Source organism: Pelophylax lessonae (assembly GCF_965119305.1).
Source record: "Pelophylax lessonae genome assembly, chromosome: 2".
Taxonomy (NCBI): Eukaryota; Metazoa; Chordata; class Amphibia; order Anura; family Ranidae; genus Pelophylax; species Pelophylax lessonae.
Window position 1 is genome coordinate 587,131,356 of NC_138769.1, and position 27,999 is coordinate 587,159,354.

General features: G+C 45.3%; 1 protein-coding gene across 1 annotated transcript in view; it reads left to right on the forward strand.

Annotated features, from left to right (window-relative positions):
* Positions 1 to 13,415, forward strand: part of LOC309547468 (thiol S-methyltransferase TMT1A-like) — a 39,442-nt gene extending 26,027 nt beyond the window's left edge. Inside the window, exon 2 of the mRNA XM_082247331.1 lies at positions 13,172 to 13,415. Coding sequence (XP_082103457.1) covers positions 13,172 to 13,408 — 237 coding nt within the window. The 3' untranslated portion in view covers positions 13,409 to 13,415. The remainder of the gene's footprint in view (positions 1 to 13,171) is intronic.
* The last annotated feature ends 14,584 nt before the right edge of the window (positions 13,416 to 27,999 follow it).

A 27,999-nucleotide genomic window follows, 5' to 3' on the forward strand; every position in this document is an offset into this window, starting at 1 on the left:
GGTGCACAGGTATTTTAGAACAGGAGGAGACCATCCCCAAACTGTTCTCACAAAGTTGGAAGCATGAAATTGTCCAAAATGTCTTGGTATGCTGATGCCTTAAGAGTTCCTTTCACTGGAACTAAGAGGCCAAGCCCAAGCCCTGAAAAACAACCCCACACCCTAATCCACCCTCTACCAAATAATTTGGACCAGTGCATAAACAAGGTCCATAAAGACATGGATGAGCAAGTTTAGGGTGGAGGAACGTGACTGACCTGGCAAGGTCATCTTGGAGGTGTGTTTGGGGTCGTTATCATGTTGGAATACTGCCCTGCATTCCCAGTCTCAGAAGGGAGGGGATCATGCTTCAGTATGTCACAATACATGTTGGCATTCATGGTTCCCTCAATGAACTGTAGCTCCCCGGTGCCGGCAGCACTCATGCAGCCCCAGACCATGACACTCCCACCACCATGCTTGACTATAGGCAAGAGACACTTGTCTTTGTACTCCTCACCTGGTTGCTGCCACACACGCTTGACACCCTCTGAACCAAATAAGTTTATCTTGGTCTCATGAGACCACAGGACATGGTTCCAGTAATCCATGTCCTTAGTCTGCTTGTCTTCAGCAAACTGCGGGCTTTCTCGTGCATCCTCTTTCCTTCTGGGTTGACAGGCATGCAGGCCAATTTGATGCAGTGTGCGGTGTATGGCCTGACCACTGACAGACTGACCCCCCCCACCCCTTCAACTTCTACAGCAATGCTGGCAGTACTCATATGTCTATTTCCCAAAGACAATCTCTGGATATGATGCTCAGCACGTGCACTCAACTTCTTTGGTCGACCATGGCGAGGCCTGTTCTGAGTGGAACTTGTCCTGTTAAACCGCTGTATGGTCTTGGCCACCTTGCTGCATCTTAGTTTCAGGGTCTTGGCAATCTTCTTAAAGCCTAGGCCATCTTTATGTAGAGCAACAATTCCTTTTTTTTTTAAATCCTCAGAGTTCTTTGCCATAAGGTGCCATGTTGAACTTACAGTGACCAGTATGAGAAAGTGAGAGCGATTAACGCCAAATTTAACACACCTGCTCCCCATTCACACCTGAGACCTTGTAACACTAACGAGTCACATGACACTGGGGAGGGAAAATGGCAAATTGGGCCCAATTTGGACATTTTCACTTAGGGGTGTACTCACTTTTGTTACCAGCAGTTTAGACATTAATGGCTGTGTGTTGGGTTATTTTGAGGGGACAGCAAATTTACACTGTTGCACAAGGTGTACACTCACTACTTTACATTGTAGCAAAGGGTCATTTCTTCAGTATTGTCACATGAAAAGATATAATAACATTTTTACAAAAATGTGAGGGATGTACTCAGAGAGTGAGATACTGTATTATGATTAAATATCTCTTTAGGGAACTTCAGCTGTGAACATGCTTACGGTACCTGATAGGTCTGTGGTTGTATTTTATGTCACTCATTGTGATACCAAAAAGGTTAAAGGAGAAGTCCAGGAAAAAAAGGCGGGACTTCTTCAGCGATTGATAAGGGAGAATGGCCCGGCCACATATGTGGCATTCCGACTTACATTGATCTGCCCACTGGGAGGTACAAAACCTCAATACCCCGGAAGGCAGAGCGGAATGCAAAACCGGATACTCTGTAATGAAACAGCAATATTATATAGGATAACCAGGCTTACCCCAGCAACATCGGGACAAATAACCAGAATCAAATAATATCAAAACACACAGCAGCCTGCATGATAAGCACTAATCATAGCAGCTCTGTATATATTAATAATATCATATAAATAAAATGTGCAAGGCATATTGAAGATCAGACCAGCTGACCCATAATCTTAGGACATAACTATAACTGCTGTGCCTAAGTACAAAAATTATTATGCCTGTATACACTTACCTATAGCTTGTTAAAAAGATAGTAATGATCACAACAACTGACTCATAATCACTAATAGGGAAAGTAATTTATTATCCCAAAATAATTAAATTATAAAACAAATCCCAACCTAAAGTTGCAAAGATAAGTTCTAATTTTATACTAGTGGGGGGGGGGGGTGGTTGCCGGGACCTCAAACCAGCCATCCATTTACAATAAACTCGTTACCAAAAGCAAAATGAAAAATGAAAACATGCATCCAAACATAAAATATACAAAAACATTAGGAAAATTAAAAAAAACCCTAACGATCAGAAATAAAGCAATTAAGGTCAAACTCCATGTTAAGACCTCTAGGGGCGGATACCTTAGTTTCTTGAATCCAAAAAGATTCACGTTGACTAAGCTGACAAATAAAGTTTCCTCCTCACCAATGGGGTTTCACATGTTCGACGCCCCAAAATTTGAGGCTGCGTGGATCTCGATCATGGACATTCCGAAAGTGTCGAGACACACTGTGGGTTTTCAGGCCTTTTTTAATATTACCCACGTGTTCTCTAAGCCTAATGCCCTGTACACACTATACAATTGTCTTTAGATTTTTTCATTTAGATTTACCAAAACCATATAATATGAGGTCAAACCTAAACACTTTCAATTTGTATGCAATCCGGCAGGCCCTTGCACTACATAGAAAAGGTAAATCTGAAGACAAAAGTCTGCAGATAATCTGATAGTGTGTACAGGGCATTATTTGTAAGGGCCTTGGAAGTCCTCCCGATGTACTGCTTACCACACCCACACTCGAGCATGTACACTACTCCCACCATGGCACATGTGATGAAACCCTGAATAGTGTAGGATGTATTTGTGGCTTTCGCAATAATCTCTTTACGTTTTTTACTATTAACCCTTGAATGCCTGCATGCAACACATCACCCGCATGCATACAATCCTGAAAGAAAAGAAAGGGATCTACTGACTGAGTGTACAGGAGGGTCCACTACACCCGGGGCTAGTCAGTCTCTCAAAGTGGGGGCCTTCTTATAGACTAACCTGGGTCTCTCTGGAAGAACGGGACCCAATACTCTGTCCTGCTTTAAAATGGACCAGTTCTTCTCAACAATTTTTTCCACTTTCTTATGTTGCATATTAAAGTAAAAAATGAGCCTAAACTGACAGAGCTGCTATGATTAGTGCTTATCATGCAGGCTGCTGTGTGTTTTGATATTATTTAATTGATTTCGGCTATTTGTCCCGATGTTGCTGGGGTAACCTGGTTATCTATATAGTATTGCTGTTTCATTACAGAGTATCCGGTTTTGCATTCCGGTCTGCCTTCCGGGGTAGTGACGTTTTGTACCGCCCAGTGGGCGGATCGGTGTAAGCCGGAATGCCTCATATGCGGCCGGGCCCCTATCCCCTGTCAATCGCTGAAGAAGTCCCGCCTAGAGGGACGCAACGCGTACGACGGGGGGAGGGGCCGGTGATGTCACCTGCCATCCATCGCGGTCAGCCGCGCTTTTTGTATCGCTCCATTTCATGCACTAGCTGGTGCCTGACAAGGTCATTTTATACTTGATGTGAAGCTTAATAAAGGTCTTAAGGATTTAAGCACCCTGTATGGACCCTTTACTTTACATGTGGATATCTGATTTGCTGTCTGACGAGTGGAACCAGCTTGCCTGGGGAGGATGATGGATGGCTCTGTTCCTGATCTATTAGCTTTTTCATGTTGGAGGTTCTGAGAGTTCAAGCTGTTTTAGCCCATCTGGTAACACAGGGGCTATACCTGAGGTGAGCAGATAGTTTTACCGGGTGGTGGACGAGCACTGATTGGAACACTGCTTATCCTGATTTGTGCATGCTTCACCTTATCTGCAACTGGGGACTTACTCTTTATTGATCCTGAATATTAATGATAGTGCTGAACACTTACTATAATGGCTGTGACATGCCTGAGAAGTGACGTCACCATAGACTTACTATGGGGCTTCCTTTGTCGGATGCCTCTCCTTCACCCGCCTGCATGCTGAAGCTGCCACTGACAGCTGATGCTGGGACCGGACCGGATCGGCTGCAGAATAAGTTAGTACAGTGATTTTTGCTTTACATGGTTAGATAAATTAGGTTTAGAATGTGTCACAGAGCAGGCTAAGTTAGGTTTTGCCTGGACTTCTACTTTAAATAATTGTGTGCATTACATGCAATAGTGGAATTTGGCCACTAGGGGTCTCCATAAGGCCACTGATATCATGCTATTTAAAGGGGACAAAAAGAAGATTCAAACATAAAAAGCATTTCTAAGAATTTAGTTTTGATAGTAATATGATATTTTGTTTTAGGTGCATACATTTGAATTAAATTAAAAATCTGTTGATAATAATTGATGGTTAACCTCTTGCTGACCATGAAACGCATATGTGCAGAGGGTGTGCCTTAACCATTTGCCTACTGGGCCAATTCTGACATTTCTCTCCTACACATGAAAATCGTCATTTCTCCTTCGTTCATTGATGGACACAGCTCCTTATGATCTTGACCATTGGGTTATACTGCCCCCTACAGGAGTAGGAAACTAGGCAGGAAAATGCTTGACTACGCCTATGGGGCAGTCCCAGGGGGTACACTCCCGCTCTCAGTTATAGGCACTCAGTTTTTTTCTGCCTAGTCAGGAGTAAGGACCTAGTTCCTTGTTGGGATCTCTGGTCCTGGCAATTTTTTCCCTTTTTAAATGGAACTTTCTCCTATCTTTGTTGTTATGTTCTTGTGAGAATCTACCATCAACTGCTGGACTGTGCGAGGAATGGATAATCTAGATCCAGAGGGTCAACCCAGTCTGGCCAGCGAGCGCACGCAGGCCTCAGGTCCACGCTAGGTTGCTGGACGGGGGCTGGCCTGTGAGTTAAATGTCTCACGAGGGCGCATACGACCTGGCCTCGCCCTGAGTCGCAGCGTTCCTCCTGGCCAACAGCCCCCCATTCCGATGGAGCGGTGGTCTGTCAGGAGTAGTGCCCACCCTGTTCCTGGTACGGTAAGTAGCTGTCCCCCCTCCTCCCCTGGAGAGTTTTGGTGTGGACGTGGGCCCCTTCCTGGGGCGGTGGGACCCTCTGGTTCCCCCCCCCCCAGCCCCACTAAAAATTTGGTGGTCACTGTGGGTCTTCAAACCCCCCCCTTCCTGGGTGAGGTTATGAGCTGGCCTTTGCCTCGGGCTCTTAAGGGTGGGGCTTGTTAGAGTTTCTGCTGACCGAGTTTTTCCTGGTGCGCAATGGGGGGTTGAGCAGGGTTCCTTGCCACCCTGGGGGTTGGTGACTAGGGCAGGAATGTCCTCTGGGCTTTCTGCTGCAGTTGTTGGGCTGGAAGGAGATGGTTTAGCATCCGCTGGTCTACGCCTCAAATGTAGGCCGTGGCTTTGCGGCCTACTGGCCGGGAGCTATGTGGGGCGATCCCAGTGAGGGTGGCTACTAAGCCACTACCGTCCGTTTGGGCATCCGCTCTCCCCTCTGATGCCCCTGGGTGGTCAGCTCCGCTGGGGCTTGCTCCCTAGCGGCTGGGCATTCACAAAAATTTAGGCCGTGGCTTGCAGCCCACTGGGCCATGAGGCCGAGTCAGGCGCCTCCGTTGGGGGCGACCCCAGTGAGCTTAGCTGAAGCCCCCGCTCTTTCCTTTGGGCACCTGCCTGGCTGGGATCCATGCACTTGTGGCTGGGCCATCACAAAAATTTAGGCCACGGCTTGCGGCCTACTAGGCCATGGGGCCAGCTTGGCGCCTCCCTTTAAAGGCAGTGGCTCTGTGGGGGCAGTTTATTTTTTGATGGCAGGCGTGCTACCATTATTGTGAGGATGATTCCTCTGCTCCTCAAGCGCGCATAAAAAGGTGCTGGTGGATGCACTGATTGTGTCAGTGCATGAAAATTTTTAAAATAGAGGAAGCGGCTGATGTTGCGTTGGAGGCTCCGGTCCCTTTTGGCACCCACAGGCCCTCCAAAGTGGCAAGGGGGTTCCCCTTTTCCGCTTACTTTGACAACATTGTCAGAAAACAGTGGGGTTGTCCAAAACGCACTCTTGTGGTCCCTCAGCGTTTTACTATGCGGTATCCTTATGAGGATTCCCTGCTTAAAAAATTGACAGTTTCCAGGTTAAATAAAGCTACCTTTAATTCTAGTTGAGGAGTCCCCTGTCTTTAAAGATCTGGCTGATAGGACGGCAGAGGCTTTGGCCCGCCATATATTTACTGTGGCTGGTTAGGCACTTAGGCTGGTATTTACTATTGCCCTGGTGTTGCAAACTCTGACCGAGTGGGTTAAACTTTACGCCAGGACCTGGAGGGGAAACAAATTTCCCCTTCCTTTGCAGAGTTTATCTTTGATGCCCCTTTGGATGCGGCTCCATTGATTCTAGGCTGTCTGTATCAGCAATGGTCCTTCACCATATTATCTGGCTGAAATGCTGGTCAGCGGACCACACTTCTAAAAAGGCCTTTTCCGATCTCCCCCCTTGTAGGGGATTGCCTGTTTGGAGCTTCCTTGGATGACATCATTAGGGGTCTCACAGGAGGGAAGAGTACTCTTCTTCCGCAGGCTACCAAGGGCAAAGAGCCCCGTTGTAGACGTAGGCCATTCTTCTCGGCTCTTAAGAGGTCTTTTTGTCCCTTAGGGTCTCAAGACAAGGGATCAAAGCCCTTTAGGGCCTCCACTGGAGGTTCCAAGAGAACCTGGTCTGGCAAGCCACGAGCAAGCTCTTCCAGACCTGCGGACAAGGCTTCCTCTGCATGAAGGGGCTCCCTCACCCGTATCTGGGTCGGGGGGACTTCTTCGCTGGTTTCCGGATCTGTGGACCTCCCAGGTACAGGACAAGTGGGTCCACAAAGTCATTCGGTCAGACTACAAGTTCAGTCTTATCCTCCAGAAAAGTTCTTCCCTTCCAACCTGCACTTGTCCCCAGATCGCATATGGGGTCTATTTGAAGACTTGGTACTTCAAGGATTGTTTGTTACGGTTCCGACTTCGGAACGTTTTCAGGGGTTTTACTCTAAACTCTTTACAGCTCCCAAGAAGGAAGGCAAGGTATGTCCAATTCTGGACCTCAAGGCGCTACTTTGCTTTGTAAGGGTACAGACGTTCCGAATGGAGTCCACTCGCACGGTAGTGGCGTCCCTTCATCAGGGGATTTTTCTGGCTTCTATCGACATCAACACCTACCTTCACATTCCAATATGTGCCAGTCACCAACACTTCCTCCGCTTTGCCGTGGCCAAGGAGCATTATCAGTTTTTGGCCTTACCCTTTGGTTTCGCCTCCGCTCCTCGGGTCTTCACAAAAGTGTTGGCCCCCAGTGCTAGCATTGTTGCGTCAGCGGGGACTTGTGGTACTGGGGTACCTGGATGATCTTCTTCTGTAAGTGAAGCCTCCGACTGCTCTGATGGACAACTTGGAGATTAATCTGAGGGAGTTTGGTTATATTCTAAACCTTCAGAAGTCTGCTCTGGTTTCGTCCACAAATCTGGACTATCTGGGTCTGACTCTGGACTCGGCCTCAGCCTGAGTGTTTCTTTCTCTGGAAAAATTCCAGACATTGGAGGAGGCAATTCAGCTTCTGTTGTCCAAAAGACAGTCATCCCTCCAGGCTTGCATGCGGGTGCTGGGCCTAAAAGTGTCTACCTTTGAGGCGGTTCTGTTTGCACAGTTCCCCACGAGATCTCTGGAAAAAGAGATTCTGGTGAAATGGGACAAGAATCTATGGTCTCTAGAGGTGGCTTCGTTCTCCGGCATTTTGACAGGGAAAATGCTTTCTCCCCCCTGTACTGGACGGTTATCACCACGGATGCTTCTTTTGGCAACAAGGTTTTGCTGGCTGCTGCTTAGGGGACCTGGTCCTCATTCATTGAGGGTGTATTGTTTTTTTTCAGGTGAGCTCCAGTTGTTTATGTTTGACCTCTATGTTACCTGCTTGGCTGCGGTTTAGCCTTGGGAATTTTTTCTTGCTATTCCCAGCCCTCATGTTTGACACTGCTTTGGGATGTCCCAATGGTCCAGAAGATAAGAGGCTGTGTCCGTCAATGAACGAAAGAAAAAAAATTAGATTTTTGACCTACCGTAAAATCCATTTCTCTGATGTTCATTGACAGACACAGCACCCACCCCTCTGTGGAGTTGGCTTTCTTCTGACACTGCTTGTAACAAAACTGAGTGCCTATAGCTGAGAGTGAGAGTATACCCCCTGGGGCTGCCCCATAGGCATAGTCAAGCTTTTTCCTGCCTAGTGTCCTACCCCTGTAGGGGGCAGTATCACCCATTAGTCAAGAATATAAGGAGCTGGGTCCATCAATAGAATATCAGAGAAATTAATTTTACAGTAAATCAAAAATCTAATTTTTTTTTTGCTAGTAAATTACTTAGGGACCCCAAAAATTTTATATATATTATTATTTATTATTTTTTTTTTTTAAGCGGAGGCCCTAGAACATGTCGATCGCAATCTACCTGTTGACCGCAGGCTGGTGACAGGTAGATCATTGAAAGAGTGTGTTTGTTTTATAGAATTATAAACAAAAGGTACCACATCCCTAATCTGTATAGGATCTATACTGGGAAAGGTATCCCAAAGAGTGTGTTTTGTCCGTCCGGCGTTGTTGTGGCCGCTTTCCGGGCTGTCCTTTGCGGCCCGGTCTGAGCGACACTACGCATGCGCCTCTTCGGATGCGCGCGCAGTTGAGGACCTGACCCGCCCACGTTACGCGTGACGTCATGCGCGGCGTGGTGCCGGGTTGAGGGCCATATTAGGGGGATTAAGCGTCTCATTCAGTCACTCAGGAACTGGTGTGTGCGGAAATGGCGGTCCCACGCGGGTAAGATACTTAGAACCATATTGGCGTACCTGTTATCAGATGATAGATGGGTTCCTTTTTCACCTTGTAATATGTCGATCTCTCCAATAATGCTATTTAGATGTCTGTGATGGCTGGCCTTACCCCTCTGACTAAGTAATACAAGTACAATAGCTCATACCTGGGCTTTATCCAGATCTCTAGTTACCTATCCTTACCAAGAAGGACTTATCCTCCATCTTTGCAGGTAAAGCCCCCCCTTCGCTCATTTTTCAATCATTTAACGGAGATATAATATACAGCATTTTGGATACAGATGCACTACTTGTTTGATTTCCATCTCAACAGATCATTACCCCGCTGGGTATTTTCCAACTTGGCCGCCATGTCTGACACCTCCTGCCTTTAACCTTTTTCATTTTGACTATATAAACGTGTCTATCTCAGACACTGAATAAGGTATATATGTTAGACCTATAAACAGGCTTTTCTTTCTTGTTTACCGGGCGGTGGAGGCTTTCTTAGCTCATCACACTTACATCTCTATCCCACCCCCTATGCCCCTCCACATCCGCGGGTGAGACGTTTTTTCTGGGGAGCTTTCTATCCAATTGGCTTGGTGGTGGATCTCTCTGTGGTGACGGCCCTGGATGCCCTCTGATGTTCCATATTAGCATGCACTTCATGTTTTTGATGTTATACATATATGCATTTGAACTAATAACAATTGTTTGTTGTCACTGCATCATACAGGCACTGTACATTGACACATTCTTATTCCCCTGAAGAAGCGGTGCATCACTGCCCGCGAAACATGTCGGGATTGGTTTAATGCTCATCATTGGACCTATTTATCTTCATTATCATTACTGCCTTATGTTCAATACATTGTTCTTTTTGTATATGTCAAAATACTTGCATCTATGTTGTATTGTTTGTCTTGGATTTTAAAGATGTTATGTCAATAAATATTTCTAGTTTTTAAACTATGTACTTATTATTTTGAACTACCTGGTACCTTTAAAGTCCCACTAGCCCTCCCATTTTTCTTCGCATTTCTATTTGTTTTTCCCTTCCCCTTTCCTTCCCCACTTTTCCCAGTTCCCCACCCTTTTTCTTTCCCCCCCCCCCTTTTTTTGTTTCCCTTTCCCTATCCCTTTCCTCTCCTTACTTTCATTTTCTTTCCCTCCTCTTCTTTCCTTCCCCCCCTTTTTCTTCCCCTCTCTCCCCTCCCCCTTTTTCTTTTCCCTCCTTTTTTTTCTCTCTTCCCCTTCTCTTATATGTTTTCCTTCTTTCTCATGTCTTCTTACCCCAGCACCTACCTGTACACCTCGGGTTCCAGCTGTGGGTTTCACTCTTTGGGATACCTTTCCCAGTATAGACAGGTAGATCATGAAAATGTCCCTAATTTGACCCCCCCCCCCCCCCCCGCCTCTGCCTCTCTCATCCTCTTGGCAGAGCGGAGGGCAGAAGGCAGCACAGCTCCGGACGGAGCTGGCCAAGGTAACTTTTCAAGTTAACCGGCAGGTGATTGGTTACTTGGACACAGGACAGTCCTAGGAACCAATTAGACTTGTTATTATGGGGGGGCTTGCCCAAGATAGCGCTGAAGCTGGTCCTGTAGTCGCCAAGCTCCGCTTCTGCCCTGGGGATCCGCATCTTCTCAGCACATTCCACCCTCCGTTTACTCTTTCACAGGTTCCTGCAACCCCTTCTGACATTCCGGGTGCCTCATGACGCTCCTCTCGGTAAGCAGAGGGGGAGGGGTGTGCACAGTCCTTAACACAGAGCCGGCAGGTCTACTCTTCCCTTTCTAATATCTGCCTCTCTACAAGCGCCAGAGCTCTTTGCTCTTCTAACTGCCTTCCCACTAACTGCTGCTCCCCGCTGCCCGGGGATGTCCAAGGGCAGGCTGTCAGCACCACAAAAAGGGGCAGAGGACACTGCTATGGGGGAGGGGTAAAAATAATATTGTAAAAGAAATAAAAACTACTGACACTGTCCACTTCCCTACTGATAACCGTTCACTGCCCTACTAACTCTGTCCACTGCCCTACTGACACCACCAACTGCCCTACTGACACCATCCACACACGTTCCACTGGCCTAAAAACTAACACAGTCCACCTTTAAGATAGGCTAACTTTATATATTTACAGTAACATTTGTTTTAATTATACCTTTCTAAATTTTCCTTACTAATTAGTTAGGCCTTGCTAGTTCATTTCTTGAAAACAAACTGTGCCAAACCCCGGGGATCTTTGCTCTCTTTTATGTTGTTCAGGTAGATCCCTAATTCTCAAAGGCTGCCTACCCCTGCCCAAGAGAAAAAAATGGGCGATGTTTTAAAAGCCTTTACAGGATGCCAATTTAGAGTTACACAGGAGGTCTGCTGCTAGAATTATTGCTCTTGCAATAAAGTTTGAGACCATACCTCACATGTGTGGTTCGAGCACCATTTACATATGTGTGCGTGACCTATGTATGTGTTCGCCTTTGCACGTAATTTCAAATTTTTGTTGTTCACTTTTATTTCCATGTTGTCCATCCCTTGTGATAGTATGGACAGAGACAGGTTCTCTTTACTGAGACATTTGGGGTCTATTAGACCCCAGATCTCTCCTATGCTCCTAAAAGCATTGAATCAAACTAAGGTCGATTTAATCAGATGCTTTCGCAAGCCAGTAACGGCTTGTTTACAGCTAAGCGAAACCGAAAGTGACTAAATCCTTGTTGTTTCAAGTTTCTTAGACCATAGAGATGATCGGGGTGTTCCAGTCCTCGGTCATCTCTATGGTAAGCCGGCGGAATTAGGTCTCTAAAAAGGGACAGTCCCAAATGTGAAACAGTTGGGAGCTATGGGTCATGTAATCTGAAACCAGGTTAAAGGGCGGCAGCAGGCAGGCAGGAAGGGGTTGAAGTCATTTGTATTTGGTTTGTATTTTATTTTTATTTGATCACTTGATATTTAAGAAAGAAGCATACCCTATGCTATAATTAACAGCTGCGGCTTAATTAAAAGGAAGGTGGAGATTTACTCACCATAGTTTACTGCTGGATTACAATATTTGAGTGTACTGTTTAGGTGTCCTTACAATTGATTCCTTTGGGAGGTGTTGACAAAGACTGACACAGGAAGAAAATGCGCCAATTTCTATATGCACACTTATTTCGTTTTTTTGCGTCAAATAAATAAGAGTATTGCACAACAATGTGTTAATTTGTTGCAGGACACTAGTGTCCATCCATACACATCCACCTCGCCTCTCTCTCCTGTAATGCAGCCCCTCACAGTCCCCCCTCCTCACTGGAGTATTTATGCCACTTTCATAAGAACAATTACCTTAGAACATTGGCACAGGTGCTTGATTGTTTTGGCACACGCTATAATGGAATACACATAAAAGTTGTCTAATGGCATTGCTGATTTAGCACATGGAAAATGTTATTCATGTATTTAAAATAGGGAATTTCTATTTGGTTATCACCCCTCTGTGTGAAACACAACAAGGTTTCGTCTTTGCTGTCTATCTGTGCATCTGTGCATGCTTGTACATCTTTACAATAACTTTCAAGCAAGACATGAGCCTACATTTGCCTCATGTTACTGGAATTTTGTTAAATCTATCAAGGCCAGGTCCCGCCTAAGAGCTGTATGTAAAGTCTGCAATCTTACGACAGCAAAGACTCTGTTACTACAATACCTGCAGACAGTCCATCCCTGCTTCCATATACTGTATGTGCACAACTCAGCAATGTCATGTCCCTGTGTCCACTATCTGTTTACACTATCAATTACAGTATGTAGTCTTCATTGCTATAAAGTGTCATGATCCTCTCTCACATTTGAAGTTAGATGGTAATGCCTGCAAACCAATCCCTGCTAACTGCTCTAGTTTTGTTAGTTTTATTGTCTTGATAGTCTGGATAGACCTAGACCCCACATGAGGGGTATGGTGAAGTCAGCCTATCCATTTTTTAGACTAACCTGATCAGAAGCTCTGTAAAGTCTGTGGGCAGCTGGATGTAAATGGACTTGCGTTCATTTACATCCAAGTCTATCCAAGTTTGAAAAAAAAAAAATGCAAATGATCTGCGTACTTTTCTGTTTTTCTAGACCTAAATGTGACTGATCCAAGGTAGTCTGATGTAACTATCTGTGTCAAAGGTGACATCCTCCCCATTCTGCCCCGATTCAGCAGATGATATGCTCACAGATGCCATGCTGACTGGACTGGATGGCGCTCAGGGGTCTGGACACGCTGTATATTTTTCTAGTCTTTTTATGAGATGCTGGGGTCGGGTAGATTGGTGATTTAAAACTCATCAGGTCAAACTGTAAGGGGAAATAGGTTTACAAAGGTGTCTACCCCCAATATCATCATCTCCAGTTTTTATACATGAAGCATTAATGTTACTCTTGTGTTCTGATTATTTGTCTGTTCTGTTGCAGGGAGGAGCATACTACTTTATTGAACACGTTAAGGCAGATCCTTCCTCTTGGAACTATTTTTTTCAAGAAATTTTGAATCCAACTTGGAAATACATAGGGGATGGATGCCGGCTAACAAAGGAAACCTGGAAATATCTGGAAAAAGCCAAATTTTCAGATGTCAAATGTAGACATATCATTGCTCCATTTAAATACAGCCCTGTCAAACCCCACATCATTGGATATGCTCTGAAATAAAACATTTTTTTTTAAGATATGTTTATTGGTTTAGCAAATAAATACAATACAGAAAAAAAGAAATAAACGTATCTCATGTCTTATCATTATAAAGCTGTTTTAGGAAGATAAGAAGGCTCCATGTACACGGGACGTTGTTAAAAGTCCCTTTGAATGCTGGAATTTTTAGGACGTTTGAAACGTCCGTTCGGTCGCGTTTGTACCTGCGTTTAGCGGGCGTTTAGCGGCGTTTGGGGGCGTTTGCGTTTAGAAGCGTTCCTAGAGGTCAAAAAAATTATTCCCCTTTAAAATGGAAAAACGCGAACACTAAACGCGGGTCATCGCGTTCGGACGCGTTTAGACGCGTTCGGACGCGTTTGTGCATTTGAAACGCCAGGAAACACACGTTCGAACGCAAATAATTGCGTTCTAAAAAAAGTCCCTGAACGCAACTGCCTGCAAATGACTGTAAACGACCTGGTGTACATGGACAGATAAGATAAAATGTAGATGGGTTCAGGGGCTTCTGAAAAAAACGCCCAACTGCTCCTAAACGACCATTTCCAGCGTCCCGTGTACATGGAGCCTTACTTTGGGTACTGTACATTAAATTGTACAAGATATTAGCAAAACACAGAAACAGTATACAAGCCCCAGTTTCCTGTATCTGGAGAAACTAGAGTAAATGGGCAAGAAACCCAACAGTCCTGTATCTTATCAAACAACTTTGGGGAGGGAGGGATTGATTTTGAGCTCATATGTGAGCTTATAAAGTGGTAGACTAGCATTAATTAGTTGCAGCCAGGTATTAAGAGATGGGTAAGAAGGTTCCATCCATGTCAGTAGAATTGTCTTCTTTGAATAAAAGTACAATATCCACAGCAACAGTTTAGCATATTTAGACATGGAGAGATCACTGAATACTCTCAATTGGCAATACTTCGGAAGGCCCAATGCTGATGAAATAAAAGTGTTAATCTCAACCCAAAAGGTATGGATTAGAGGGACGGTCCAGAAGCTGTGTATGGTAAACGGTTGTCTAGGGCACCACAACCCCTAAAACACTCAGGTGTTGAGGGAAGGCTCATTTTACGTAATCTGGATGGTGTAAGATGGCTGTGGTAGAATACCTTCAATTGGATAATACTATCTTTAGAGAAGATTTATTGAATTGTTTTAAGTTTCCTCGCATTCTGATCAGTCAGCATCTGTGAATTGGAGGGCCGGTAGGGACCACTTAGAATGGGCTTCCAAAAATCTCGTTTTAGAAAAGACAGTGAGCTCAGAGTAATTTATTGATATTAAAAGTTTCAGCTGGATTCCTCAATAGATATTCTAGGGGGGAAATTAGAGTTGGGTTGTTCAAAGACTTAAATTGGGCCTAGATTGCATGTTGGAGCTGGTCAAACCCCACATCATTGAACAGAAAAGTATCCTTGTAGTTGCAAAAATAATTTAAACCCCTGCACAGTCTATAAGTGGTTAAGGTTTTTAATTCCCTAGGAGGACCACCTCCAAGTATTGGGGATGGAAAGTAATTCAGGAATGGAAGGGTCAAACCATAAGGGGTTATTTGGGCAGGAGGACCATCAGTCAGATGAGGTGCATTTTTGTATAGATAGACAGGGAGGTGGTCAGCATTGTAGTGCCAGCAGCTGTTGGTACTTGGCGCCTGTATATAATATTATACAGCAGAGGCATACTGTAGCTAGAACCTTCAGCGCCCCAGTGCAAAAAACATGATGGGCCCCCCTGACTTCCCTCTTCCATCCGAGCCCCAGGCTTACAATTTTGGGAGGGCGTCCATGGACATCCTCCCAGAACCCTGCCTCCCATGTGCCCCCTGGGGCGCCCATCCAGCACACTCTGTGACTGCTGTGTCCTTCGGAGGATTACAGATCACGGTGAAGGGCCAATCACAGTGGCCCTTTACCATATGATCAACTGATAACATGTAAACAGCCCTGGCAGTTATCAGCAGTCCTCTCCTCCCACGCTGTGTCTGTGATAGGAAAGGAGAGCTGTTAACTAGCAGGACTGTCAGTACATAGGCTGCACTGATTATCAGTGTAAACAATCAGTGCCACCTATTAGTGCCCATCAATGCTACCTATCAGTGCTTATCCATGCTGCCTGTAAGTGCCCATCTGTGCCACCTATCATTGCTCATCTATGCTGCCTATTAGTGCCCATCTGTGCCACATATTAGTGCGCATCAATGCCACCTATCAGTGCTTATCCATGTTGCCTATCAGTGCCCATCTATGCCACCTATCAGTGCCCATCAATGCCACCTCCCTCTGTGCGAGGGAGAATGGAGAACTGTCAATGCAGGCCCTGATTTGTATGAGAGAGATACACTCAGCTCAAAGTCTTGGGACTAGCAACCCCGCTGGGGCCCCCAACAGTAACAGTCGCACTTGTGACCCTGGTAGTTCCGCCACTGTTATGCAGGGATTCAAAAAAAGGCATTATGGCAGCTTCAGAAGTTGTACATGCATTAGCTGGGGATGTATGCAACCAATCATGGTTGTAGACCAGTTGGGAGGCTAGGTAGTAGATATAAAAGTCACGGAAGGTCAGTCCCACTAACTTAATAGGTAATTTAAGAATGTCCAGAGCAATTCTGGATATTCTTCCCTGTCAAAGAAAAGTGGAACATATGGCATCGAGCAGTTTAAAAAATTGGCATAGGGATTTTTCAAGGGGAACTGGCCAAATGATAAAGTAATTTAGGTAGGAAAATCATTTTTTATCATGTTAACTCTACCCATAAGGTCCAACAGGAGATTTATCCACTACTTGGTATTTTTCTGCAGCTGGGAGATCAGGGGGCATACATTTTTCGATATGTAAGTATGTAAAGGTAACTGTATTACAATTCCAAGATATTTAAAGGAGTATACAATTTAAAGTTATGAGTGTGGATACATTTCAGGAATGGCAGTTTGATCTATATGGAAGATACTTCCCCCAGTTGACTCGAAAGCCTGACTCATCACCAAACTCCTCTATTACACCTAGTAGGCCGCTCAGGGATTCATTAGGAGCCTCATAATAAATTAGAGTATCATCTGCATATTATGAAATACACTTTTCCAAGGTACCAGTGGTAAGACCCATTATATTAGGTGAGCTACGAATACAGATAGCTGGGGTTCAATGCCCAAGGCAAAAATCAGCGGCAAGAGTGGGTATCCCTGTCGCGTGTAGGCAGGTAGAGGTTACTGCTGCCCCAGCAGGGAAATTAGCAGTTAATCACACTCCTAGGCTTTTCTTGGCAGTTTTTGTTTGGGTCCGACCCTCCGGTCCTTTCTGCTATAAAAGGACCAGGGCTCAATCCAAAGGGGCTCCCGAGTGTTAAGGGAATGTTTTCAGTTTATTCCAAACTGTTACCTGTGAATGCCATCATGGTAATTTTATTCTTTAAGTAAAGCATTTTAAATGTTGCCTTTGCCTGGCCTGAAGGTACTTAAGGTGTGCAATGTAAGTAAAATATTGTTTACAGCTCGAAAACACATTGGGGTATGAAGACATCAGTACAACAGTTAAGCAAGCAAGTGTTTACCAATGATAATGAGGGTTTCTCTAGCAGCTTGTTGTTGGGTGTGTACATGTGGCAGGTGAGTAAGCGCCTTGCAGTGAGGGAGACATTGTTGGCACTCTTTTGGCCCGCGATCTGTCTCCCATAGCAACGGGAGCAGATCTTCACCACCTGGGCCCTCATCCTGTACACAGGTGCAGAAGAGAGAGTTAAGTGAACTGCATGCCTGGAATCCATGCTAGATGCATGGTGGGACCCCATACTGTTACTGGGAGTGAGGTAGTGCTGATACGCTAGACAGGTGGAGAGGGCATTGGCTCTGCGTTTCCCTCCCAAATGCACAAGAAACTGTGGTGATGGTTAATACATCAAGAGAGTTTACTAGAGTTCATTCATGTTTAGTCATCTGTCTGGGTCATGTAAAGGTACCCCATGTGTAGTGTATGGCAGTGACCTTGTACAAAGTGCCTAGCATAGCCCAGAAGAACCCCCCTGGGGTAGGCCTCTCATGTGACCCTTGCTTAGTGCCCAGCGGGGAGGGAAACATGGAGGAAATGATGACCAACCTGTTACATGAACCCTGCCCACAAGCATACCTAAAAAAAAAATTGGGAAAGCAGTAGATATATGGGCGTTCACCTGAACTCTCACTACTGGAGTGGTATAGCGGCGTCGGATCCACTCTGAAATATACGTAACTACGATAAAGTAAAAAGCAGCCTATGAAAACGTTATTGATTATCTCACAGAAAAATGTTCATCTGAGCATTTCAATGTGCATATAGTTTGTTTTTGCAGTGACTTTAAGAACTAATGTACACAAACATTTATTTTATTATCCATACAAGTCAATAAGCAAAATACAAAAGAAACTCCTGGCAACCCAGAAGTATTTAGCTGTCAAGATAATATGTTAAATGACTTTCTTCCTACTTCACATGGCAGTGTTTAAGTCTGGTAATTCAGGCCTGGACACTGCATCCTGCGAGAAAGGGGAAAAGTTTACATGGTCTCCATATCCAGAATCGCTGCATATGTACTGAGCTCCTTATTGGAATCATGGAGGAGAAAAGGAACGGGGAGTATAAGCAGGCGCTGAACTGGCAAGTGACCAGACTTGTATAAAGTACTCAAAATTTCTACTTGAGTAAAAGTACAAGTGCTCGATCAAAAAGTGACTTGAGTAGAAGTGGAAGTGCTCGTAGAAAAAGTTACTTAAGTAGAAGTACTAAAGTATTCGACATTTTTTTTACTTAAGTATTGCAAGTAGTTTTTTCAAAAAATTTGCTACTTAACCACTTTACCACCGGAGGATTTTGCTGTCTTCCGTCCAGGCCACTTTTTGCGATTCGGCACTGTGCAACTTTAACTGACAATTGCGCGGTCGTGCGACGCCGTACCAAAACAAAATTTACGTCCTTTTTTTCCCACAAACAGAGCTTTCTTTTGGTGGTATTTGATCACCTGTGCGATTTTTACTTTTTGCGCTATAAACAAAAAAAGAGCGTTTATTTTGAAAAAATAACAATATTTTTCAAATTTTTTTATATGAAATTCCCCCCCAAAAAAATGTAAAAATCAAATTTTTTTAAAATTTTTGGCCAATTTGTTTTCTGCTACCTATGTTTGGTAAAAAAAATCACGATAAGCGTATTTTGATTGGTTTGCGCAAAAGTTATTGCGTTTACTAACTACGGGAAAGATTTCTGTCATTTTTGGTGTTTTTTTTTTTAACGTGTAATGGCGGCGATCTGCGATTTTTTTTTGCGGGACTGCGACATTGCGGCGGACAGATCGGACCCTTGACTGACATTTTTGACACTTTTGGGGGTACCAGTGACATTACTGCAGTAATCAGTGCTATATATATGCACTGTTACTGTAAAAATGACACTGGCAGTGAAGGGGTTAATTTTATTGGAGAGGGAGGGGTTAATGTATGCCTGGTGCTTACTGACGTGTGGGGGGGAGGTGACTTTGTGAAACAGGGACAGATCGGATGTCCAGCTATGCTGAACACTCCGATCTGTCACTCCCTGTCACTATGGAGATCCGCCCGCTGTGTTTACACACAGCGGGCGGATCTCCAGACTCGATCCCCGACGATCGGGTAAGAGCAGCGGCGATCGCCGCTGCTCCTCCCCTGGCCCGACTCCCGCTGTGAATGAAAACAGCGGGAGCGCGCCTCCGGCGGCGCGCGAGCGCCGCCTACAGGGGGAGGAGTCCAGCGACGTAGGTCTACGTTGCTGGACGGGATCGTGGCAAAGTGCCGCAGTAGCCTCCATGTGAGCGGAGGTAAAGTGGTTAAGTACTAAAAGTAAAAAGTACCAGTAGTTTATGAAAAAAAAATTCTACTCAAGTACTGAAAGTAAAAGTACAAGTACTGTGTTATATAGTTATTAAAGAAAGAAGTCAAAAGTTTGAACATCATATTGTTTTTTATTATTTCAAATGATTTATTCAAATAATTAACCTAAAGGACAATCACAATTCCTTAGGCTGTAACTTTTTGTAAACAAAAAACAGATAAAGTATGTCCCTCCCTTCCCCTTTTAAAGCCAGGGGTGGTCTCCTTCCTGAGCTTCCTCACTCTCACAGCCAGGCAGATCACTTGAAGTTGAAGGGCCAGGGGTGGAAGGTGGGGTTTTTGGTTCGTCCATCTTTTCAGCTGATCAAAAGGCAGAACAGGAGCATGCGCACTCTTCTTAATCGCGGTTTGATTTGATTTGCTCAATTGATGATGATGTGCCAGGCCAGCTTCATCAAACCTACAAACCTAAAGTGAAAAATGCATCAAAAACTACTAACAAAGTGGCTGTGCTAAAAATGCTAATAAAGTGCCTGCAATTATATATATATTCTTCTTGTATTCAAAATCATCGCCCACAGTATCAAAAATAAAGTGACATGTCTGTGCTAAATGCAGTGCAAATTATTCCCACAATGTAAATTTAATTCATATAAAATATATATGACAATACCACAAAAAAAATAAGTTGTGATTGTGAATAAGTTAAGTGCAAGTTTAAGTGTGTAAACTAAACTTTATAAGGAAAAGTCCATAACTGAATTCCAGTGTGCAATCTAAGAAGTGCTTGTCACTTGCTGTCAGATGCTTCCACCTTTCTTCTGTGATCTGCTCAAGTAAAGTGGTGGACTGGATAGCCTCTCTCTCTGCCTCTCACCTTAGTAGCACTGGCACTGCACTGGTTCAAAAAGCTGTCTATATTATTTTCATTATAAGAACTTGTCAGAACATGCTTCCACCACCTGTCCTTCGCACTAGTAGTGCTCATTTGCTTTGCTCAAGTCAAGTGCCACTGCCAGTGGCCACTGCAGTGCAGGCACAGCCGCACAGGCAGAGGCAGGCCGCAGGAAGCACAGGCACCACCACAACACAACACTTATGGTCCATGGACCATGATGGATGGTCGGATAATCATCATAGCCGTCAGTCTCACTCTTCTTGGTTCAAAAAAGCCACCCATGACCCGTGTGTATATAATATATTAATATTTTATATTGATTATTTGATTCTCAAATGGCACATTTGCCATGGCAAGGATTAGGCCCTCTCCATGGTCCACTTCACTCACCTCATAGAGAAGAAGATGAGATGACGAAGAAAATGATCCGAGTTCTGCTCCCGCGTCCCGCTGCCCGTGTCACAACTCCTCTCAGTAAGGGCCCTAAGGGGTGGAGTCTGAGTGACACACAACACGTTTAGAGGCGGAGACCTCGAGCGGGAAGACGGCAGCACGGCTCCTCCAGTGCGGTCTTAATTTGATGATCATGACAGTGATTCCGCGGGCCGCGGCGCGAGCGAGGCTGTGGGATTGATTGAATTAATTGTGCTGCCTACTGCTACACGCTACCTACTACTACTACTACTAAATTGTGAGTCAGTATATTTTATTTCATTTTTATATATAAAAGTGGTATTGTTGAGCACTACTAGCCACTAGATCTCCTGGCTGTCACTTTGTCACATGTTGGGGAATCACAGCGGCTCGGCTCCAGAAGTGGCGGGTGTCCCCGTCATCCTGCCAGGGCCGCCAAGAAGTTTATCACCTAAGTTATTAATATCTTATCCTCTTCTTTTTGTTCATCCAGATCCCCTACTGGAGTCTCAAAAGTAACCCTCGACAGACCATCGGCATTAGTGTTCTCTGTAGCAGAGCGGTAGCGGATCGAGAAGTCATACTTGGCAAGGCGAGCTGCCCAACGCTGCTCCAGGGCTCCCAGCTTGGCAGTATCCAGATGGGCCAGGGGGTTGTTATCGGTCTGTACAAAGATCTTAGCCCCTGTCAGGTAGCCCGCAAATTTTTCTGTCATGGCCCACACCAGGGCAAGGAGCTCCAGCCGGAAGGAACTATAGTTATGAGGGTTTCGCTCTGTATCCCGCAACGACCGACTGGCATAAGCGATAACTCTTTCACGTCCTTCTTGTACCTGTGACAGTACCGCCCCAAGTCCATAGAGGCTGCCATCAGTCGATAAGAGGAATGGTTTGTCAAAGTCAGCATAAGCCAAGATGGGGGCCGATGTCAGGGTTTCTTTCAGGGCCTGGAATGCCTCTTCCTGCTTCTGTCCCCAGGGGACACTTTGACCCTTGGGCCTCCCAGCTGTTCCTCTCTGCAGCTCATTCAGAGGGCCCGCTATCTTTGCGTAGTCTTTGATGAATCGCCGGTAATATCCGGTCAGACCGAGGAAAGCCTTCAACTCCTGCAGTGTTCTGGGCGCTGGCCATTGTTGTATCGCAGCCATTTTGTCTTGAGATGGCAGCACCCCATCTTGGGACACCGTATGGCCTAGGTACTCTATCTTCCTCTTGAAGAGATGACACTTCTTTGGCTTTATCTTCAGGCCATGGGATCGCAACCGCTTGAGTACCTGTCCTAGTCGGTCTAGGTGTTCTTGAAAAGTAGCGGAGTATACAATGATATCATCCAAGTATATCAAGGTTGCTTCAAAATTCAGGTCTCCCAGACACTTCTCCATCAGCCGCTGGAAGGTGCTCGGGGCATTGGATAGCCCGAATGGCATTCTGTTAAATTCGAATAGTCCCATGGGGAGTATGAATGCAGTCTTGGCCCGGTCCTTCTCGGCCACCGGTACTTGCCAGTACCCGCTTGCTAGATCCAGGGTGGAGAAGTATTTAGCCCGCCCTAGGGCTGTCAGGGACTCCTCGATGCGTGGCAGAGGGTATGAGTCTCGTGTGGTGCATGCATTCAACCGCCGATAATCCACACAAAATCGAACAGTGCCGTCCTTCTTCTTGACAAGCACCACTGGGGCTGCCCAAGGACTTTGACTACCTCGTACCACTCCTGAATCTATCATCTGTTTCAACAATGTCTTCACTTCCTGGTACAACTTGGGCGGGATCTGTCGATATCTCTCCCGGATTGGGGGAGCGTCCCCGGTCGGTATCTCATGTGTGATAGCATCTGTGCAGCCAAAGTCATCGGCATGGCGGGCAAACGCAGCCCTATTTCTCCCACAGCATGGCTTCAACCGCCCGCAAACGGTCTGGACCGAGATTCTTCACATCTATCTCCATTTGGTCCACAATGGTTCTCCCATTCCATTCTGGGGTCGGAGCCTCTTCGGGTCTGGCAGTAACTGCCAGTGTCCATGCAGCATTGCCTGTTGGAGCTAGAGTCACTTCTTCCCGACTTAGCACTTCTCCCCGATGTAAGTACACATGGGCCAGTTCTACTCCAGGTGCCAAAGCGACTTCCAGATGTCCCACATTCACAGCTCTTATGGGTACTCGTCCATTCTGGACCACTGCCAGTGTCCGGGCCACTAGGGCATCCTGACCTAGTTCTCCTAGACCCCCTGGTTCGATGATCACCTCCATACCTTCAAGGTTGCGGAAGGTTCCCACAGGCAGTGTCAGTATAGTCTCCCGACCAGGAGGAAGACTGAGGGTCGCCTTTCCCGGCACTCGGATAGTTCCCACGGACTGGTGTACTGGGACACTCTTCTGTGTCCCACAGAACCGGATCAACCGTTGGAAAGCTTTTTGCGTGGGTTTGTGTGGGGTGGCTTGCTTCCAATAGCCAGGTCCCCGTTTAGTGAACATGATCTGATCCAATTCTCGTAGAATATTCATGCCCATTATCACCGGTACATCCTCCTTGAACGTCTCGGGGACCAGCAGAATGCCTTTTCTTCCCACTTCCTGTCCACACAGCCGTACGTTCATCCACACGACTCCCGTGACCGGAATTTGCTGATGGTTCGCAGCTGTAACTCGGACCAATGTCTCTCGTTCTGGCTTAGCCAGTGCTTGGAAGTAACAATTGAAGTATGACTCAGGCATGGTCGTCACCTGTGATCCGGTATCTACTAAGCAGTTGACTGGAATTCCTTCAAATTCAGCTTGTATGACGGGGCACCCTGCGACCAGGTGTTCAGAGCTGTGCTGGGTGTCTTGACTCTCCACCTTCCCCGCAGTACGCCCCACTACTGCGGGGGCCGGTAGTTTAACGCCGGCTCTGAGCGTCTAGATAGATCACTCTGACACTCTCTGGCGAAGTGTCCTCCTTCTCCGCACCGCCAGCACTGTGTCCCTGGACGATAGTCTCTCCGCCTGCGCGCGGGAGGCGCCCTGGCTGGCCTTGTTGGAAGATATTGAGGAACTTGGTGTGACGGTGAACTCGGGTAAGGATGCTGTGGTGTAGGAACCAGTGGGGCAATCTGATAGGGCGGTTGTTGGGCCGGATAGGCAGCCCCAGGGGAATAGCTCGACTCCATTCGCCTTTCCATTTGTGTCAATTTTTCGTGCATAGCACTCAGGGAGCTTTGCAGGTCTTGTACCACTTTAACTAGGACCTCTTCCTTCCCCACAACCCCAAAGGGTGTGGCGGTCTGGGTCCGTATCACTCCGGAGGCATAACTTTCTTCTTTACTGCGTGCCACAGCCTCCGCCAATATTTGCCGAAAGTTCAGAGTAGGGTCCACCCTGACTCAGGGGTGAGCTGAAGAGTCCCAGAATAAACTGTTCCCGCAATATTCGGTCGGCAGATCCCATGCCAGATACTCCGTCTGCCTCCTTTTTCTGTACCTCAGCCAATACTTCTTGTAGAGCCATCGCATATTGTGAGACCCCTTCATTTTCTTGCTGAACCCGGTAGAAGAATTTCGCCCGGAGGTGGCCCGCACTAGCTGTTTCACCGTATATTTCTTCCAGAAATCGCACAATCTCTTGCAAGGTGCTGCGTGTGGCTTCTGATTGTAGAAACACATTCTTTCGGGCCTCACCCTCCAGGGCAGCCAAAGCGATTTCTACCTGTAACTCTGGGCTGACATTGTAAATTCTTGCAGCGCTCTGTAATCTTGTCACCCAGTCTGACAGTGACATGTTCTTGCCATCAAATTTTGGCAGCAAGTTAAACAGCATGCCCATAGGGAGGGCCCTTGCAGGGGTTCCACCATTGCCTGAGGTACTCACATTAGCATCATGCACATTTCCTTCAGCCGCCTCCATCTCTGTAACCGTACCCTGCTCGCAGCGCCACTTGTAGCGGTCAGAGGAGTAGGGGACCGCAATGCAGAATTCAAGTACGGTACAGCAGACAGAGAGGCTGAAGCAGATACCGGCTTTATTAACCAACAGAGTATAATGGCCGGAGAATGATGTTAACAGTAAAAACAGATTACATAGGTTTACAGCAAAGTTAACTGCAACGTGATACTTAAAATGGCGCTCCCGCCAACGCACACACAGAGATACAGGCTACTCTGTTATATGATCCTATCTGATTCCCGCTAACCGGGACACGTTGCTGCAACGCTCTGTCTACAGAAACCTGCTCTATGCCCTACCACAGGTTAGCACCGGTGCAACTCACAGTTCTGTAGGTACAGCTGCTTTATCTCAGTCTCTGTGATGGTGGATGCAGTCAGGTCTCTGGATCTGTCCCTTGCTGTCTGTAGCTGCAGTCTCTTATGCACTGGTCTGGGTTTCTTTGCAAGTAGTTTATCTTGTTCTGTCACTTGGAGGTCACTGCAGTCTGGCCCCTTGCTCTGTAATTTGCTTGAGGTGCTCTGGGATGTTCTCTCCTCTCTTTCTCTGGTTCTCAGCTACTGTCCGTTGTATCACAGTTCAGTTCTGTCTCCTCTGGCAAGATCCTGTTGTTCTGTCCCAGGATTATACAGTCTATATCCCTCTCAAGGCCACAGCATGCAGTACCTTTCCTCAGCTCAGCACAGCCATAGAGACCCGAACACCACACACTTCCTGGAACTTCCTGCTTCCTCCCTTCACCTAAAGCAACATCAGTGACCTCTTGTGGCTGGAAGATGCATGACAGTCTGTGGGAATTTCTCAATAGAACTACAGTGTAATGGAGTTAGTCATTCAAGGGGCTGACCCCCTACACATACACAAAGGGATTGGAAGCAGCCTTTTGGATTCAGCTGAACCCAAGTTAGGACCAAACCCAAAATCCTCACTACACTTTAAATGAGAACCCTGAACAAAATTAAAGCACAAGAATAAACTATATGTGTGAGTTTATTCTCATGCTACTTTTTAGGAGTCATTTGTATCACTGAAATATTTTTGCTGGCACTGAAGTGATTGCCAAAAAACCAGGGGAATTACTCAGTAGCATGAGAATAAAATCACCCCTGTAGTTTAATACCCAATGCCATGTAAAACCTCCAGGCGGTGAGTTCTCCATACATTATAAAGACATGGGTGAGTGATATAGCAGTTCTATGTCCTGCACTCTCTAGTGGATGTATACAGAACTTGCGGACAAAAGTGACTGAAAATCCAAATGTGGCACCCTCCTAGGTAGGTGCTAGTGAGAGATTATAGTTTTTGGCTCTGTCTGCCTATCAGAGGAGCAGCAGGCAAATCTATATTGCTCTCTGCTTATTGGAGAGCAGGATCTGTTAGTGAGGTCTGCTCATTGTGCTCAGTATGCGATTCATTATGTCTAGGGAGTGTTTCACACTGGTCCAATAGGGAGGCATGTTGGACAGTGGGAAGAAACCTGACAAATGGATGCATAGGCTTTGGTCCAATCCTCTTGATTGGCAGGGGCAGGTCGCCTCGTGGCATTCCAGGACACTGTATAAAAGCCAGGAGCACATGTGCTGCGGGGTCTTTGGCTGGAGAGCAGAGTCCCGGAGGGAGGGTGGAGGCTGCCTCCTCCTCTGTAACAGTGGCATGTGACCTCAGGAGGGTGGCCCTGAGGGCCAGAGGAACGGAGCTGAACCCAGAGGTCCAAGAATGCTGACTGAGGGGGAGACACTGGAGACCCTAGAAAAACAGTATCATGAGTACAGGGGCCTGACCTGAGGGGGGGCTACCCCAAGAGTAGGATAGTTAGTGGACGGGTGTCGGCAGTCAAGAAAGAGGATACTGAGGAGAGTGTCCTGAAGATAACCTTAGTTCATCAAGTCGTCTTAGGAAAGAGACTTAAATCTAAACTCACCTCAGTGGCAAGGTGGATCAACAGCCTGGCTGTACCAAGAGATAGAGGTCCTCCAGTATTGTGAATAGTTAATTCAGAGTATCCCACTATTCCCTTCTCCCAACCCTAATTTAAATTAAAACCCAAAAACAACTACATACCCCCGGACTGATTATTGAAAAGCCAAAGAGGAAAAGCGAGAGACTGTGCATGTCAAGGTGTGTGTGTGTGTATTTATACTGATCAGTTACTCTCGAGTGCTGTTTAATTTGGGGATCAACTTTCTCTTTCATAATTTGGATCTAACATCACAATCATGTATTTCAGACCAGCCAAAACAAAGGACTGTTATGTATGTAAAGACCATTTAAGCAAGCCAAATAGGAGTACATAGTGTAAAAATGTTATGATACGTTTTATTAAAAAAAGGACATGTACTTACAGAAATCCACAAGTAAACAGCATGAAAGATTCAAAACAGGCCAATGTGATGTATCCTCACTTTTGTCTGGTGTTTGGGTGGCACATATGCATGCCTTATGAGATACATTGTTGTCAGCGGTATCACACTATATATATATATTTTCTTTTTTTGGCTGCCTACAAAAACCTGGGTTGGATGAGGGATCCCTTCTCCGTTGCCTTTTGAAGATTACATATCCAGAAACAAAGTCTGACTACACCTTCTTCAGAGACATCTTATATCATTTTTTTGGTCAAATTGACTTGCGTACCGTAAGGTAGTGTAAGTCCACTTGTTCTGGTAAGCGTACTTATCTACTACCACAACGGAGGGCACGATCTCTACATCTTCCTCAATTTTCTACACATTTATTTGGACTATAAATTTCTCACAGAAGTTCTAATATAACAAAACTTCAGGAATTTTTATGTCATCATAGATGTATTTTGTCTGTTCAACATAGTTCAATTTCACATATAGACTGAGCTGAATAGACATTTTTACATATGGACTTTATTTTTTCATATGGGATTCATTCCATTCACTTATTTATCTTTTTTAGAGATTTTTTGCATATATTTCTATTCAATTTTCATGCATATTATATGAGCATTTTCAGTTCATTCTTTCATCATTTGCGCTGCACTTTTTACATTTTTACTTTTTCACCAATTTCTTTGTCAGTTGGTAGTGCTAGCAGCTCTTTTATTGTTAGCGCGGTATTTACACCTCTTTATAATGCCTGTAAGTTAATTTCAAATTAAAATTATAAATGCTGTATGATTTGTTTAACTAAAAATTGAGTTCCAGATTCTATAAGACCTGTGTATGATATTTAGACTAATATTTATTGATCTATATGTGTACTGTATAGTATTACACTCTGGTATTATACGTTTTGCCTGATGCTCTCTGTAAACTTTCTCCAGCCTCCATATTAATGGTAAAGTTGGGTGAAGGTTTGGTTAGATGTCACTACACTTCAAGAAAAAAACGTAAATATAAAAGATATAACAATATTGTAACTGTAACGTTGTCTTGTCAACTTTAATAAAGTGTTTACAATAAAAAATAAAATTATATTTTATTGTTCTGTTTGTCATCAATTTTCTGTTTTATCTGTTCCTAACCTTTCATTCCAGTTTTTTCTTTCTTTCTCTAAAGCTGG